This window comes from Melozone crissalis, unplaced genomic scaffold, assembly GCF_028551555.1.
Source record: "Melozone crissalis strain CALT ecotype California unplaced genomic scaffold, PUWL_Pcris_2 ptg000027l_1, whole genome shotgun sequence".
Taxonomy (NCBI): domain Eukaryota; kingdom Metazoa; phylum Chordata; class Aves; order Passeriformes; family Passerellidae; genus Melozone; species Melozone crissalis.
The window spans coordinates 25,908,907-25,926,071 of record NW_026535805.1 but is presented as its reverse complement, the minus strand read 5'-3'; the positions used below and the strand labels follow the sequence as shown (position 1 = coordinate 25,926,071).

Sequence of the window (17,165 nt, the reverse complement as noted above, 5' to 3'; positions counted from 1 at the left end):
GTTAATTTTGTCAGCTCTAGAAAGCACAGATGTATCAAGTGCTCACAGAAGTACTGCTAGAGCAGGCTCCATTCAGAGAATGTCATCAGAGCATTGCAGTTCTTTCAGTGTTGCCAGTGATTGGTACATTTGCCAAATGTCTGTGTATCCCTTTCAGAAATTTGCTTTTATTTGTGTACAGTTGCAGGATGGCAGGGGAGTGCATGGCACACTCCCTGCTGGCACAGGTCACCTCTGACAGCTCGTGACTCAAACATGAACCACACCACAGAAATGTGTGCCACCACTGCAGCTCTAGAAGGTCAAGGGCAGATGTGCAGCTGTGCATTTGCATGCTCTGAGCCACTGAGATTACTGATGGTCAGCAGTTGTTTGTCAGAAATACACTACTGCATTTCCATGAAATACTCAGAATAGCCCAGAGGGAGAGTACAGTTTCAAACAAGCATATTGTCTCCATCTAATTTTCTGATTATTGCAGATAGTGGCAAAAGTGGAGAAGAGTCTCTTTCCTGGCCACAATGTACTGTGTTTGTGCATTTTTCAACTCAGGGTCACAGAATGCACATCCCATTGCTGACCTTAGCTGGTGCGACATCACTGAATCTTTCTTGAAATATCACCAAATATTTCTGCTCCACTTTGGTTTCCTTCTCATGTCTCTGATGCTGAGCACCATTCCATCAGTTCCCCTGTATATCATTATATTGATAATGTTTTCATTGAATTGTCTTCTGAGACATTTCCAAAACACCATCTCCTCCTACTAGGAATACTTCACTTCTTTTCTTTCTTGTCTCCATGTCTCAGCTCCCAAGATCTGACACACAAAGAATTGCACGGTGTGGGGAAATCCACTGTTAATTGATGCCTTTCCAGTTGTGCTCTGCCCTAGATTTTCAAATTCAGTTATAGATTTAGAGATGTCAATATACTTGAAACAAGTAAGTTAGACTTCAAAAGGCAAATTAATGCCTGCACTGGTGCCACACACACACACACACACACACACACGTTTATCTTTTTGTTACCTGTTTTACCTTTGTTTTTTAATTCACTGACTGTAGAGAAGCACACTTCATGTAGGAGGTGGTATAAAAAAACCCAAGTTCACTGTACACATAATCCAGAAAATCAATATATTTTATAGAAGGAGCTACATTCTTCTTCTTATAATTGGCTTCAGTTTTAGAGTCAAAGAAAGCTCTAAGATATCACTGATTACATGGACTGCAATAATAATATGTATCCTCCTGAAGATTTACATGCATGAAGGGTTGTTCCAGTTTTTTCCTCCTGCTTGGTAGCAAAGTTTTCTTTGTGAAAATTTCATTAAAAGACTTCTCCTGAGCTAGTCAACATAAATGCAATATTCTGAGTGCTTGTTAAAATGGGCAGTCAGTGTCATCAACCATTTAGATAGATATTGTTATTCACTGAAAGTGTATGCTTCTGAACTTCTCCAAAAATATTGTACTTCTGAAATCTGTGGTAATGTTTCATAGGAACTGAGGAACTGTGGTCCATGAAAAGGGCTTTGGCTGTCTCTAATTGCAGTGTCTCCCAACAGCAAGGAACCTCCTCCAGTTTAGAATGTCACATCTGGGAGGAGTGGAAACAAACAAAAACCTCACAATAAAACATCACCACCACCAAAGCTCTTGGGATCTCACTACCTGAGAATGGAAAGTTCTGTTTCCAGCCAGTGGGCAAAACAAGCTTGCATTTTGCAAAAATCCTCTGATGGGGGTGGTCTTCCTTCTTGGTCTGTTTAATTGCAAAGAATGTTTTGGTGTGCAGGTCTGGCTACATGCAAATGTTACGACTGTCACTGTTTGTGGTGCTTTTAAATGTGATGTTTGCCCTTAGAGTAACATGCTAATTTCAAACTTTGTAGCACCTGGACAGCGATGAGGATTCTCCTCTGGTGACACTTTCCTTTGCCTTGTGTATACTGGGTCGGAGAGCCTTGGGAACTGCATCTCACAACATGGCCATCAGGTAATCTTAGGAATCCCTTTTTCCTCATGTTAAAACAAAGACCTGTTGTCTTTTTTCACATGATGTGGGATCTCAAGAGAATATTAGATCAAGGTAAAATCTCATTCCTCCATAAAATCTTTTCTGTCATTCCTGGTCATCTTTTTCTTTGTGGTTGGCTAAATAACTAATACCAGTCTTTACTTTGGAGGGCAGAGCAGAATTTTCAATTGAAAGAATGGGTACCAATGGTTACGGCTTGTTTTCACTCATGCCTGGCTACTGGAATGCTGTCCTTCCTCTGGCATCCCAGTAGAAGGAAGAAATCTACAGAAGGGAAAGAACTGCTGTCATCTGAGTTGTAGTTAGCTAAATAATAATAAATGTATAAGAGTTCTCCTCTATATTCCTCAGGGTTGTATTCCTGTTCATTGTGCCACTTCATTCTGGCAACTAAGGAAGGGAGAACCTCTCATCTCCTGAGGCTGCAGCTTTGTCTGTTCTCAGTCTACCTAGCTCATTTGTTCATTCATTCTAAGCACTTCTTCGTAGGAAATCTGGTTAATTAAAATATGCTTCAATTGAGATTGTTTCTAAATATGCTCTTCATCTTATATTTTCATTAGGGATTCTTCCATTTTCACTGGGAGTTATGAGTTGTTTGAGTTTTATACAGTATAATTTACAATGTGCTATACATGAGGCATTTTATTAATGAAATTATTATTATTTTAATGGAGTTTAACTTCCCACATAATTTTAGGGGTTTATTAGGTTTATTTGAACCTTCTGTGTGCACAGGAGTTTAGTAACAATGGAGAAGCTGAATAAATACAGCTTCTAAGTGACCTTGCTGTGTTGGCACAGAATGGTGAGCAAAGCTACCTAGACCTCTATCAACATGCTCCTTAGAGAGGATTTTTCTTACTAACAAGCAAACAGAGACAGCATGTGTGATTTTGAATGAATTTTGTTAAAACAGTCTATTTAAATATTCATTCTAGCTTTGTTATCTGTTGAGACATTTATAACGTTTTGCTTTATGTCTTCCACGCAAAATGTTTGTGGCTCATGTGGCTTATTTTTTGTTGTGCTGCTGATTTCTGCTTTCTAAAGTGGCTTTTGTCATCTCTTTTCTACTAGTCTTTGTACATTCCCTTCCTGTAGTAGTTTTCCTCTGTGCTGCATTTCTTCTCCCTTCATTTCTATTCACTCAAATTAGTGTGATGTTAGGTAAGTCATTGGTATTTTTTAAATTGTCCTGGGTTTTTGGTGATCCAAATTTTAGAGTCTGGGGACATGATGGGAAAGTTTATGTGCATTTATGATATTTGTTTGATAAAAGATTAAAGTGATTTTTGATCTGTGCCTGCAATAGATAGGTCACAGCAATATTAGGAATTCATCTGAAAATAACACAAAAGGTTCCTAAAACTGTCATGACATTCCACATACTTTCCACTGGATCTTAAAATCTTCATTACAATGCTTTGGCTCTAGTACAGATACAATAACAATGTCCCCTATTTGTACTGGCTTACATGGTTAGTAGCTAATACAGAGGGATAATATTATCAGAGACTTTCCAAAGCTTAACATGGAAAGTATGAATATTGAGGATAATTATTTGTATAGTGTTCTGTAAAGATTTTAATAATACTTTCAGGAGTCAGCTAAACCATGTCTTTTCAAAATCTGACAAATACCAATGAACTGGATTACTTCCTCTCTTTTGATAAGTGGACTCTCCATATTTAAAAATACTTTTCTTAGGGAGGGAAGGTCTGCAGAAAGGCAAAAACTGGGGTAGTCATCTGAGGTGCACAGCTCTGTCCCTTTTTTTTAATCTGTTCTATATAATCTTCAATTAAGCCCTGGTTTTCTTTTTATTAAGCAAGTGCTCCAGGGCAGTATCAAATCATTGTATTTTTAAAATGTATTTTGTGACATGAAAGGAACTAAGTGGAAGCTTCTGTCGGTATCTTTTCCAATGCTACTTCACAAAAGCTTTCCCTGGAAAAGTTTCACTGTGGAAAAACTGTGTCACTTCCCCACCTGGTTAAATTACCTTTAATGCATTTCCACTGTCAGAAGGATCTGGAGAAATAGAAAAGGAATCTGAGTACCACAGTTGAAGTTATAAATTGCTGCAGCTACAAAATTTGTCTTTAGCTTGGTAAAATACATTTCTTCTTGTCTTTCAGAACGTATGTATCTTAACTGACTAAGCCAATTTAGTAGAAATTATTAACTGAGTAGGGAGGTGGATACCCTACCCCCCTGATATCAACACCTTTATCAACAGAAATTCCCCAAATACATTCACTTGAGCATGAAGGGCACCCTACTTAAGGTGTTTATTGCTTCAGACAGGTCTGCACAACTTGTTTAAACACAAATTAGCAGTCAGTCAGTGAGACTCCAATAGGAATACAGTTATACAGCAAGCATGCCAGGGGAAGGAGACTTTGTCCAAAGTGTGCAATGCTGATGAGGCCAGAAGGACATGCTCATGATAATTGTCCTCAGGCACTCTCCCTCTGTGTTTGGCAGAGCACAGCAGCTCTCACCAAGGAGAGATCTTGAGTGTTCTGCTGGTCCTTGTCCCCAGCTCTCACACTGCTGCAGGTCTGCAGTCAGAAACATGGGCCAGAGGTACTTAAGGTCCTCAGGAGCCAGAGGAACATTTCCTTGAGTGATGCTTCACAATCCTTTTCTTTGAAAAGATGCCATGATATTTTGGGGACCTTTCAGAGCCTACTGGTGCTGAAGAGGGTTTTAATTTTCTTAGGAATGGTCAGAGCAGGCAGTCCCACAGCCAGATGTGTGAATGAGAGGGAGGTGTACCACATATATGAGATTGGAACTAGATGATCTTTAAGGTCCTTTCTAACCCAGGCCATTCCATGACTCTGGGTGTTGGGGTGAGACTCATTTTGTCAGAGGTCTGGGCTCCTAACACATTTTGTCATGCTCTAATGCTGGATTACAAAAATACAGATTTGGGTTATTCTGGTAAGCCCTGAGAATTTACCTTGGACATCATCTCAGGACTTTCTATTAATTCTCTCTGTGGAACATCTTGTGTACTGCATTGCTAGAGCTTTGGGGATGAGTTTGAGGTGTGAGGGCCAGGTAGGCATCACACTCTTCTCACTGTATGAAGCATTTGAGATGTTCAGGGAAAGCAAACCAGCCAAGAATCTGGGGTGCTCTGCAGTTCATGTTTCGTTTTCAGAGGTGACTATGCAGGTAGTTGGAAACTTTCTCTGGACTAAATCTAGTCCTTGGAGGAGTGAGAGTCATCCAACTGCTGTGCAGTGGAGCAAAGGTAATGTTACTGTGGGCTACAGAGTTGAGTCAGGTTTACATTGTGTATGCAAACTATCAATTTGCACTCATTTACACATGATTTTGTCTAATCTATTAATCAGCAAATGTCACTGTGTAAACCAAGATTTTAAATGCTCTTATATAATGTATGTAAATAATTATTCACTGTACCTGTTCATGTAAATGTCAGTAGAAACCTAACATTAACACTAGATTACATAATAAGTGCATTCATTAAGGAGGCAGAATATTGCAATGCAAATCACTTGCTCTTTTAAACTGTCATTAGGAGGCATCCTGCACAAAATGCAATTTGAAGAATGAAATGACATTACCATTAATTTATTCAAATGTGGGTGATATGTTTAGTTGTGTATTTGTTTAAAAATGATAGAATAATTCTATTCAGCCACTAAAGCTACCAGTAAAGAAATATTTAGTAAAAATTTCAAATTTGGAAAAATACAGAAGTGTTTCGATAAAGCACGTCTCATCAGATACTTCCAACACTACCAAGATTGGCTGCTCAGGTTCCCCAAGCTCAGCTTGGACAAAGGGTCATTCCAAGGAATGCCTCTGCCTGGAGGAGCTGCTGCTCACCTGGAAACCCAGGGAAGCAGCTGGCCCCACTTGCCCCTTCCCACCTGGCCACCCCACTGCACTGCCCAGCAGCTGGGGCAAGGGGAAGACACAGAGCCATGGCACCACAGGGCTGCTCTGGTGCTGCTCTGCTGGTGGGAGTTCGAGCAGACAGTGCAGCTTGATGTCTGCCAGAGCTGAGCAGGGCAGGAAAGTTTGACTCTTAGCTCACAACCACTGCCATCTAAAATATCCAATTAGAAGGGCTACCACTGAAAATATTTCAGGTGAACTATGACATTCAGGTCATTACTAGCTCACAGACATGCCTGTCCCTTTATTCCTTAAATAAACCTACAGTTAACACTGGAGAAGGTCTGCAGATGCAAAATCCACACAGAGATATTCACCAGCTCATTAGTCTGTGTCCATACTGCTTTCAGGCTGGCACTAAATGCTTTTAGTTTCAGCTGTTGGAGCAGCAGGAGGAGTGCAGTAGGAGGGAGTATTTGCTTTGGCACTGTTGCCCTCCCTCTGGTGTTTGTGGTGCTACTTAATCCCCTCTTTTCTGCACCTCCAAGGAGCTGACAGTTCCCATGCACCTACCAGCCTTGTTCTAAGACACCTTGCAGCTTTTCAGGTTGTTAGCTCAGAGGGTTGGAAACGTTGCCTGATACTGTAGTTATGTCTCTTAGAGATGAACGTTGTTTCTTTGACGTGTAATTTTACCTTAACTTGTTTTCAAAATATTTTGAACCAGCCTGTAACAACAGCAGATTACTAATTGAGGTATGTTAAAAGTGGGCCAAGAAAACAGCAACAACCTTGAGTGAGGCCTGAGATCAAAGTGGTTGAGAGTCAGGCCTGAGATCAAAGTGGTTGACTTTTACAGCTTCCTGATAATCTCATTAGTGTCTTCAGGAGAGAGCATAACAATGGGAAGAATAACGAGAGCTGTATCTTATATGGATTAAGGAGGCTGCATGTTACAGAAGTAATGGCTTGAGATAGTGTCACATTATAGGCAGAATGTACCCAAAAGCCTCATTACAATTGTCAGGAGAATAAAAGATGCCCATGGTTTTGTGAATACAGCAATCTCCTCCAGACCGCTCTGGTGGAAAATACAATTCATAAAATAATTGACTCTCAGCCTCTCACAACTACTGCCACCACTGATTTGCTCCTTGTAGCAGTCATGTTTGTTCTTAAAAATCCCCTGAGTTAGAGAACTTATTATGCAGAGGCATGACAAATGGATGAGCCTCCCCTCAGCCCAGGGAGAACTGTGTGAGCTTCCCCCCGCTCCCTCTGCTGATGCTGGGCTGCAGTTTGCATGGCTGTCCCAGTCCTGGCCATGCCTTCAGCACATCCTGCTCTGCACAGCAGCCTGTTTGGCTGCTGCTGATGCCTGTAAGGCACTTCGATGTGGATGCAAGCTCTGTGTCTGCTCTGGTGGTCAGATTTGACTCTGAGAGCCTCCCAAGATGTAAAAACCAGTTCTCTCTCCTGCCTACTCCTCCCTTCGTCCCAGCCAACTTTTCAGAGCAAATACAGGGGTGTTATGTGGGGAGAAACTCCACTACAGATCATCATTAGATGCAGAGTTCAAGGTAACTTTTAAAATTTCATCCTGAGAAGAATATTTAGCTACAGAAGGGTTTTTTTTTCCAGGCAAGGATTCAGCTGTGTATGCTGGTGTTTTCTGGTGGGTGGGCAAGTGAAAGGAGCCTTCCTGATGTGTAACCTTTTCAAAGGGGGCAAAAGTCACATTTCACCATGCTGGCTGCACTCACCATTCTCCCCCCACCCTCCCAGCTGGCTCATCCTAGGGCTTTCCCAACTATTAAGCAGGGTTCGAGTATATTATCATTCTCTGAAACTGTGGGGATGATGGATTGAAGGTCAGTGGGGACCAGGACTCAGTCCTTAAGGACACATAATAACTCCCACTGAAATCAATGCCTGAATGTTTTGAAGATCTGAGTATGCCTGTCTCACACAGACATAATACATAATACATAATTTTAATACATAACTTAGTGCTAATAAATGCAAATCAGTTAAGAATTCATAAAAGTTTCTCTATACTCCTTATGTTCCCAGCAGTGACAGCAACCCTGCCTTTCTGGCTAGTTTTGGTCCCATTGCTTAGTTGATTTGTATTACATGATGCTTTCATGGAGAAAATCAGTATCCAGTTATTTCTCTGGTAACAACATATGTATTTCCACTTTAATTTCTAAGACATGCTACCCACCAAGAGCAAAATTAGAATGCCTTTCAGATGAAGCTAGCCAGGCCTTCTCCCAGTCTCTTCTTCCTCTCTCTGAGAAGAGAATATATTGAAAAGATTTTTTTTATTTTTTATAAAATAATTAAGAAAGCTCAATTATGTGGAAAGATTATATGTCCTCTAGAGAAAGGCTGAGCAGTAATGAAAACTACTAACATCTTAATATGGCTTCTCCCCAGAGTCTTTACAATCTAAAAGATCAACTGTTGTAAAAGTGAGTGAAATCTTAGCAGGTAGATGAAACCATGTCCTGTGGGTTTGCAAGATATGCCTGTTTTTAATAGATGGTTCTGTTCTCCTCAATTTTGAGATCACTTCTTCAGAGCAACATTGGCACAGCAGTAACCTACAAGCATTATACAAGTGACAGTGGTGTGGGAGTCCTGTAATTCAGGGTGCAGATCAGAGCTGAAGGCTGATGGTTTCCCTTCACAAAGCCCTTGCACAACCATCTTCTAACAACTACCTTATTTTTGTAGCTTTTACCTTGCGCTTGTATCTCATTTCCAGGTGAGCCATCATGCAAGGCCAGCCAGAACTGCCTACATCTGGTTTCCTACATTACAAAAAAGAAACCCATTGTGTGTTTCCTTTAGGGCTCATTGTTTGAGTAGGAAGCACCTGTTGGTGATTCCTGCTCTCACCTGGTTTGCTGAACAGTTCTGAAATTTAGTATTCTCAGTACATCTGCTTTAATGTTCACATTTAGGTTTGAATGTCGTGAGAAAGGTCTTAAATTGCCTGAAAGTATTTTTTTCTATTATTATTTTTCACTTACAAGGAGAAGTGCTAACAGGACTGATCAATAAACTTTCAAATAAGGAAACAGCTTCTGCTGGCTGCACAGGGAGTGCAGCTGGCACTCTGACCTGGTCCCTTTGGCACAGCTGCAGAGAAGCAGCGCCCTGAGGCACTCTGTGACTCAGTCACCCATCCTGAGGACATCCTTCATTCCATTCATCTCATGGCCAGTCATTTACAGAGCACACAGAAGGAAAACTGCCTCCCCCAAGGAATGGTTTTGTGTCAGAGAAATGTGATGTGCCCCCTGCTTTACATCTAGGGCAGGCACTCACCCTGGGCCAGAGGGTCACCAGCCTGGTGACTGTAGGATCTGCCTTGGAGAGATGGGAATGGCTTCTGGGGGTGACTGCTGCCTTTCTCTTACAGCCTGGACTCTTTTCTTTATGGGCTCCATGCACTGTTTAAAGGAGACTTCCGGATAGCAGCCAAAGATGAGTGGGTCTTTGCTGACATGGATCTGCTACACAAGGTTGTTGCCCCAGCAATCCGAATGTCTCTGAAGCTGCACCAGGTAGGGTATTTATTTATGGATTTATTTTTAACATTTACTATTGTGTCTGTTTTCTAAGGAAAATGCGGGATACCTTAGCAACTGTCTAAAAGGAGAAAACAAAAAAGGCGAAATGGAGTACTTGCCACCTTATTCTAAGAAATGTCTTTCACCAAGATGGAAGAGTTTGGCATTTATTTATTTTGCATTCACTTGATGTTCTTTTCTGAGCCTCCCTAGCTGCCCATTTGAAACCACTTTGCAGAGCTTGACCCTGCATTTTTCATCAAAAGAAAGCAGAAAATGTCATATTTTACTTGTGTGGATACTATAAAGATGGTTTCTAGATTGAAGGGAAATCCATTGATTATGCTGATTTCACTGCTAATTTCAGATCAGGCTCTGTATAGCTTGGAGTTGATTTTATTCCTGTTCTGGCACATTATGATTTAGTATCATATGCTTTTATCATTAGTGATATTTATAATTGTTCTGGATGTTACTTACTGAACTGCTGTGAATTTGTATCTGCTTCTTTGACACAATAACTTTATGATGTTATCGCTGGCCGTGGTGCTGCTGGATGAAACTTCAGTATTGTGGTATTTGCTGATGGATTCCCAGTCTGTGCTATTGTTGGTGTTGTTTTGTGAATAAAAATAAGATTTTCCACAAGAACTGTGGACTATCATAGGTGATATCTCTCTCCAGCTTACCCAAAAGCTCTGCCTCCCAGTTTCACACTCCATTAAAAAAAAAAAAAAAGGATAAGCTGGTATTCTCCAAGTGCCTTTGTCCAGTGTAGTCATGGGATCAGAACAGGTTACAATAAAACTGAAATTGTACCTTTCTCTATCACTGTAAATGAAGCTCCCAAAAGACACTCTTTAGCAATTGTCAAGTCACTTGGAGGGGGCCAGCTGGCAACTGTTTGGAAGCCAGTATTTTGTTTGCTGTCAATAGTTTCTGTGTATTCACGAATGTACCTGACCTGTTCAATACTTCTTCCTGTACGAGCAGGACCAGTTCACGTGCCCAGATGAGTATGAGGACCCAGCAGTTTTGTATGAAGCCATCCAATCCTTTGAAGAAAAGGTTGTGATTTGTCACGAAGGGGACCCGGCCTGGCGCAGCGCAGTCCTGTCCAACCGGGAGGAGCTGCTGACTCTCAGACACGTGGTAGATGAAGGAGCAGATGAATATAAAGTTATCATGCTCCACAAAAGCTACCTGAGCTTCAAGGTGATCAAGGTACATGCGCCATCTTTCAAATATTGCCGTAATTTAGGGCTGTGGTAACTAGCACTATTACTGAGGAATTTGGCTGAAAGGAGAAGTTAATTGTAGTTTTTAAAGTAGGGACTGGAGGCCAAAAGAATTCTCTTCAGTTGACTTCCATTTTGCCACCCATGTTTGTGTCTCTGAAATAACATTCCAGGCTTTACCAGGGAGTAGCTGCAGAAGTTAATAAAAAGCTGTTGGTGCAAAGACATCATGATGTGTTTGCACACTCAGCCACTGCTGTTCTACTTAAATCCTGTAGTTCTGCATTTGAGCAGCAAGCGTTTTTGCATGATCTGCATGTTTTAACCCACCTGCAGGTCAACAAGGAGTGTGTCAGAGGGCTTTGGGCTGGCCAGCAGCAGGAACTGATTTTCTTACGCAATCGTAACCCGGAGAGAGGAAGCATCCAGAACAATAAACAGGTGTTGCGGAACTTAATTAATTCTTCATGTGATCAGCCACTGGGATATCCAATGTACGTTTCCCCCTTAACCACCTCGTACCTTGGGACACACAGCCAACTGAGGAACATCTGGGGGGGACCTGTCAGTTTGGACAACATTAAAAAGTGGTTCAAATCCAAGTGGTTAAGGTAGGTGTTAAATTTTGGCTATGCTGATAAGAGACCCTGCCGTCTCGGTTTCATTGTATTTTCTGTTAAAGGAGAGTAATTCTGTATTGTTATCTATGAGTAAAAAAATTAATTGGAAGTAACTCAGAATATAACAAAACAGTGCTGCAAATAGAACAGAAAGAAAATCCATTAACTCATTCATGACAAAGCTTTCTACGTGTTCAACAAGAGTAATTCAAATCACACTGCACTACAGACACTTACCTCATTCCATGGAATTTTACTGTTTATGCCATCTAAATAAGGGTATCTTTTCTGTAACTCTGACCATGAGTGAACGTGCTGGTGGATTTTGGTGAGTTATGCTCCGAAGCTTTGGCAGTTAGATATCCACCCCTAAGTTATTGTTCTTGACCAAAGCACACCTAAAAATGTCCTTGCTATTCACCAAAACTGCCTGACTTCCCCTGGCTGTGCATGATCAGTACCTGACACTGCATCTCCCATTCCTACTCTTCACACAACAACAGCTCCCTTGCCTCATTCCCTGCCCTGTTGCCACTGTAGCTACTGTAGCTGAGGAAAAGCAGGGCACCATGGAGACATGATGGGAGCCAGCTTGCATAGCAAGACCTGTGTTAAAATGTCAATATTTTATCTAATGGCTTAACATGCTATTTTCTCACCACGCAGCCCATCCCTCTGAGCTCTCTTCAGCACATTCTGCTTTGCTACTTGGTTACCTCATGCAGAAGGAGGTAACCAAGAGGAGGTCTTGGGAGACCACTGTAACATTAGATAAAGATCCCTACGGTATTTCAGGATTCCAAAGCCAATAAACACGGACAATTGGCTTGTGTCATATACAATTTTGTTCCAAGAAGGCTTGTCTTTGCCATCTCATAAAATGTCAGAAGACCTGCAGTGGTGTGAGAGAGAACAGTCTTTGAGGGCACCTAACAGTGGTGACACAAATTTTCATGTGCAACAAGAGGCTGACCCTGTGTGTGTTCCTGCAAACAGAATGCGGAAGGACTGCCATGCAGCAGCTCACCACGAGAGAGGCAATGTTGAAGAGGTGGATAGTGCAGGGGGGTCTTCATCTAGCAACAATTCCACAGGGAATTCAAGCCAGAGCAGTAGCTCACAGCCCACCAGGGATGGAACCCCTCAGCTGCAAACTTCATCTCAAGAGGTCCACCAGCGGGCAGGTATGTGCACAATTTACTTGCCTTTCTCTGGAGTCTTCTCCTGGGGGGGGTCACATGGGCAAATGCCTTTGAGGAGTCCTCAAATCCAGTGGAAAAGTAATTTTAGAGAGTGCATTTTGTCTCTTCTGATGACCAAGAACATGTAGGAGATGGCTTCCTGATATTGTTCCAGGTATTTACTGGGAGAGTGTAACACAAAAGTGATTCACCAAAGGTTCCACTGTCAAAGTCCATTATGGGTAATTTTTGGCCTAGCAGGTGCCACTAAGAATGCCAGAATGAAAAATGCAGATGAGAGGGAGTGTACACACACCATGCAGGGAGCCTGTACCACGGTGACCCTCTGCTTATTATTGGCTGGGAACAGCAGAAAGAAAGCATGCAACAATCTTAATTAGCTTGGAAGGACCATGGCAATTTATTTGAGGAATTGGTTTGGCTGCTCATCAGTGCATGTGGAGAGCAAACAAATGGAAAAGAGCTTCTTATGTCTATATAGCAGTTACCAAGAGAAAATTAAATGTTGCCAATCATTCTGTCAACTAACAGCTGAGCCCTTCTCAAATTATGGATTCAGAAGTGCTTCAGACATATTCGCAAGGTGGGCCTTTACATTGGAAATGTATGTTAAGTGATAAGGATAAGCAGTTTTTTGGACAGTCACAGAAGGTAGTGGTCAATGGTCCTGATGGACATCAGTGACAAGTGGTGTCCCTCGGGGGTCCATACTGGGACCACTGTTATTTAATATCTTCATTAATGACATAGACAAAGGGATCCAGTGCATCCTCATCAGATTTGCAGATGACACTGAGCTGAGTGGTGCAGTTGACACAGCTGAAGGATGCGATGCCATTCACAGGGACCTGCACCAGCTCAAGAAGTGGGCCCAGGGGAATCTCATGCAGTTTAACAGTGCAAGGTGCTGTTAAACTTGGGCCAGGGGAATCCCCGGTATCAACACAGGCTGGGGATGAAAAGATGGAGAGCAATTCTGTGAGAAGAACCTGGGGGTGGTGGTGGGTGAGAGGCTCGACATGACCCAGCCATGAAACCAAATGTGTCCTGGGCTGCATCCAAAGCAGCGTGGGCAGCAGGGCCAGGGAGGGGATTCTGCCCCTCTGCTCTGGTGAGAGCCCACCTGGAACCCTGCATCCAGCTCTGGGGTGCCCAGCACAGGAAGGACATAAACTCATTGGAGCAGGTCCAGGGAAGGGACACTAAGATGATTATGTGTGAGGAAAGGCAAAGATAATTGGGTTTGTACACCCCACCTTGGGGTGACCTAATTGTGACTTTCCAGTACCTGCAGGGAGTTCACAAGATGGGAAGTGACTTTTTACAAGAACATGGAGTGAACAAGGGGGAATGGCTTCAAACTGAAAGAGGTTTAGGTGTTTTTAGGAAAAAAATCTGTACTGTGAGGGCAGTGAGGCACTGGATCATGTTGCCCAGAGAAATTGTGGATGCCCCATTCCTGCAAGTATGCAAGGCTGGTTAGATGGGGCTTTGAGCAACCTAATTAGTAACAGGTGTCCTTGTCCACAGCAGGGAGGTTGGAATGAGACAAGCTCTAAGGTCCCTTCCAACCCAAACCATTCTAAGATTCTAAGTTTGCCAGTGGGTGACTGTGAGATCTACCACTGTGGGATCAGGACTTGTAATGTAAATCAAATCATCTCTACATTTCAACAAGTTTGTAGCATTATTGTATAAATTAAAGCAGAGAACTTGAGGGGTTTGACACTTGTTTGTTTCCTGTTAGATCTTTTGACCTATCATTAAAGATAATGGGCAGGACTGGAATAAATTTTGCCCTGAATATAAATCACATTGCAAGAATAAAATAACTGCAGCTTTTAATTGTGTCTTGTGTTAGAGGAATCCCCATGTGCATACTCATAACTTGACACAACAGTAATCAGAGTAGCGAGCTTAATTGTGATATAATGATCCTGAGCATACCATACAATAAAGTAAGTTAATTGTGAGTTGTTTAAAAGAACATATTGATTGGATGCCCAGAAAAACATAATCAAGAGACAAAGTCACTCTTAGATAAGAAAAGCAACCTGGCTTTTGTTAAGACATGCACAACAAATCCAAGGAAATGGTAGCAAATGGAAATCCATATTCACTCCTCAGATACTGTAGAGAATGAAACAAGAAGAATTTTTTGCCTAGGACCATTAGGGACAAAAAGAGGAAAGTGAGCTTGTGGCTGTTTATTTTTAAGGAGTATTTAGAAGCAACAGAAATCCTAGCAGTGGTCTTGATCTGTCACTGTATAGAAAGGCAGAGTTGCCAATATGCAGTATGTAGAAATGAGAAAATGAATGTCTGATTTATCTGGGGAAAAAACAAAGATAATATATTTCTATGATCTGATCATGAAACAGTTCCTTCCCTCCTAACAGCTACAAAGAACATGAAAGAGTGGCTATCAAAGGTATACGCTTAATTGAGCAAAGTCAAATGACTCATTCAAGAAGGATTTTAAGAGACCTGGTTAAAAACAAGCTCTGTTCGGTCTTCAGTAAATATCAGGACATCAAGGCAATACCACAGCACTGGAAAAGAAGTTATCTATGCCTGTTAAAAATGATAATATTGTTGTCCTGCCACGCACAGTCCCAGTGCCCTAATTTAAGGACATTTTTAGTTTGGAAGCACTTCAAAGAAGAACCAAAATATGACCAAAATTCTGGGAATTACATCCTGTATTGAAAGATAAAATGCTTTCCAGCAATTGGTATTGTAGGAGATGCCTTGATTGTAGTCTGTAAGTGTTTACCTGGGCAACAAAAGGTGACCAAAGACCATTGGTCTCAGCAGACTTGGATGTAACAAAACTAAACAAATTCAGATTTAAAATCAAGAACAAATTTTTAATATTAAGAGAGTGAATAAATAGTGAAACAAGAGACTAAGGGTTAATGTGGATTCTCCATGACTGGAGATGCAGGATGCATTTTTAAAAATGACAGTAACAATTAATAAAACCACACAGGAATAATTCTGGGAAATCCTATGGCCCATATAGGCTATATAGGACAGCAGACTAGATAATCATAGCAATGCCTTCTAAATTCATAATCTGTGCATCAAGTGCATTTAACTTCTTTATATTTCGTACTGTGTTTTGCAGCCTGGTATCATTGAGTCTGCAAAACTGCAAAATGCAAAGCCCTATATAAAAGTTCAGCCAAAATCAGGAGCACTGGAAACATGTGGGGTTCTCCCCCAAAGTTTCCTTATTTCATGATGCAGTTAATAGACCAGCCTTTGTTTTTCTGAGTGTTTTCAGGGACAGAGTTTTTTAGGTGTAGATGTGGGTGGTCTCCTGCCCAATGCTCCAACCACTGCATTTGGGATGAATATAGAATACTTTTGGACAGGGGTCAGCTTCCCAATTTATATCACAGATGTTTGGCCACGTTAGCCACGGTGCACAGTAACACACCACAGCCCCTCTGTTCTTAAATCCAGTCCTTTCTTTTTATTTAAGAAAGGCAACCTCTTGAAATAACCATCAGGTGTAGAAACCAAAGCACTTGAGCAAACCCCAGGGTTTGAAGAGCCTGAATCCCTGCGGAGGCCAAACGCGCGCGCAGCCGCGGACACGGCGGCCAGGCTGGTGCCCCTCACTGCACGTGAAGGACAGGGAGCACTGGCAGAGCAGTGCAGGGGCCTGGAATCACAGAATATCCTGAGGTGGAGGGGATATTCTGTGGCTGTCCTACAAGGACCATCGAAGCCTGACTCCTGGCTCTGCAAGGACCACCCTAAGAATCACATCCTGTGCCTGAGAGTGTTGTCCAGGAGCTTCCGCGAGCCATTTCTGTCCCATCATTCTCCAGCAGAGATATTGGGGCTCTTATTACTTAGGAAATTTTTTTTTATTGTTTAGAATATAAAAGTACAGCTAAAGATACATTGTAAATGAGGTGTGAAAGTGTCCAACACTTGCCAAACCAACTGGGTTTTAGTGAGCTCCAGTTAGGTTGTAGCCCAGCTCTGCTCAACTGACTCTGTGCCAAGTTACCTAAACTCTCTTTGCTTCAGCATTTGAAAAATGGGGATAATGATGCCAGCCTCTGAAAAGCAGGTCTGTGGATGTAAAACATCATGTTTCAGCCATATGATGTAAATGGCTTGGATATGAAATTCTGCATTGCTGGAAGCTGCATGAATTCAGCAGTCATGTTTTTAGACGATAGTGTGAGATTTATATTCCTTTATGCCAGCAAAATTTCAGTATTTGGAGGACTTCAGGTATTGGGGAAAACCAAAGCAAAAAGAAAAAAAAAATTACCCACAGCCTGGGAATGCCTGCCAGAAAAACTTGTTTCTGTGTTGATGGCTCTCAACAGATTTCCTGGCATCAACTCCCCACCCTACAGCTACAGCTAGGAAACCAAAATGCCAGCTTGTGTTAATGTTTGGAGTTTCCTGGAGAGCAAAAAAAAAACAAGCAGGCACTTTTGTGACTGGGTGTTTGCTGTGTGTGCCTGGGTTAGAGCCTGTCTACAGAAACAGTGAACTCTGCTGGGGCCTGTGGCACGCACCAACCCATGGCAGAATGCCTGAGGAGTACAAGCTGGCCTCTGGTGG

At 41.9% G+C, this 17,165-nt stretch overlaps 1 protein-coding gene across 1 annotated transcript in view; it reads left to right on the top strand.

Annotated features, from left to right (window-relative positions):
* Nucleotides 1-17,165, top strand: part of PCNX2 (pecanex 2) — a 154,765-nt gene that overhangs the window by 130,319 nt on the left and 7,281 nt on the right. Inside the window, exons 28-32 of the mRNA XM_054280537.1 lie at nucleotides 1,898-2,001; nucleotides 9,359-9,503; nucleotides 10,503-10,733; nucleotides 11,084-11,358; nucleotides 12,364-12,551. Coding sequence (XP_054136512.1) covers nucleotides 1,898-2,001; nucleotides 9,359-9,503; nucleotides 10,503-10,733; nucleotides 11,084-11,358; nucleotides 12,364-12,551 — 943 coding nt within the window. The remainder of the gene's footprint in view (nucleotides 1-1,897; nucleotides 2,002-9,358; nucleotides 9,504-10,502; nucleotides 10,734-11,083; nucleotides 11,359-12,363; nucleotides 12,552-17,165) is intronic.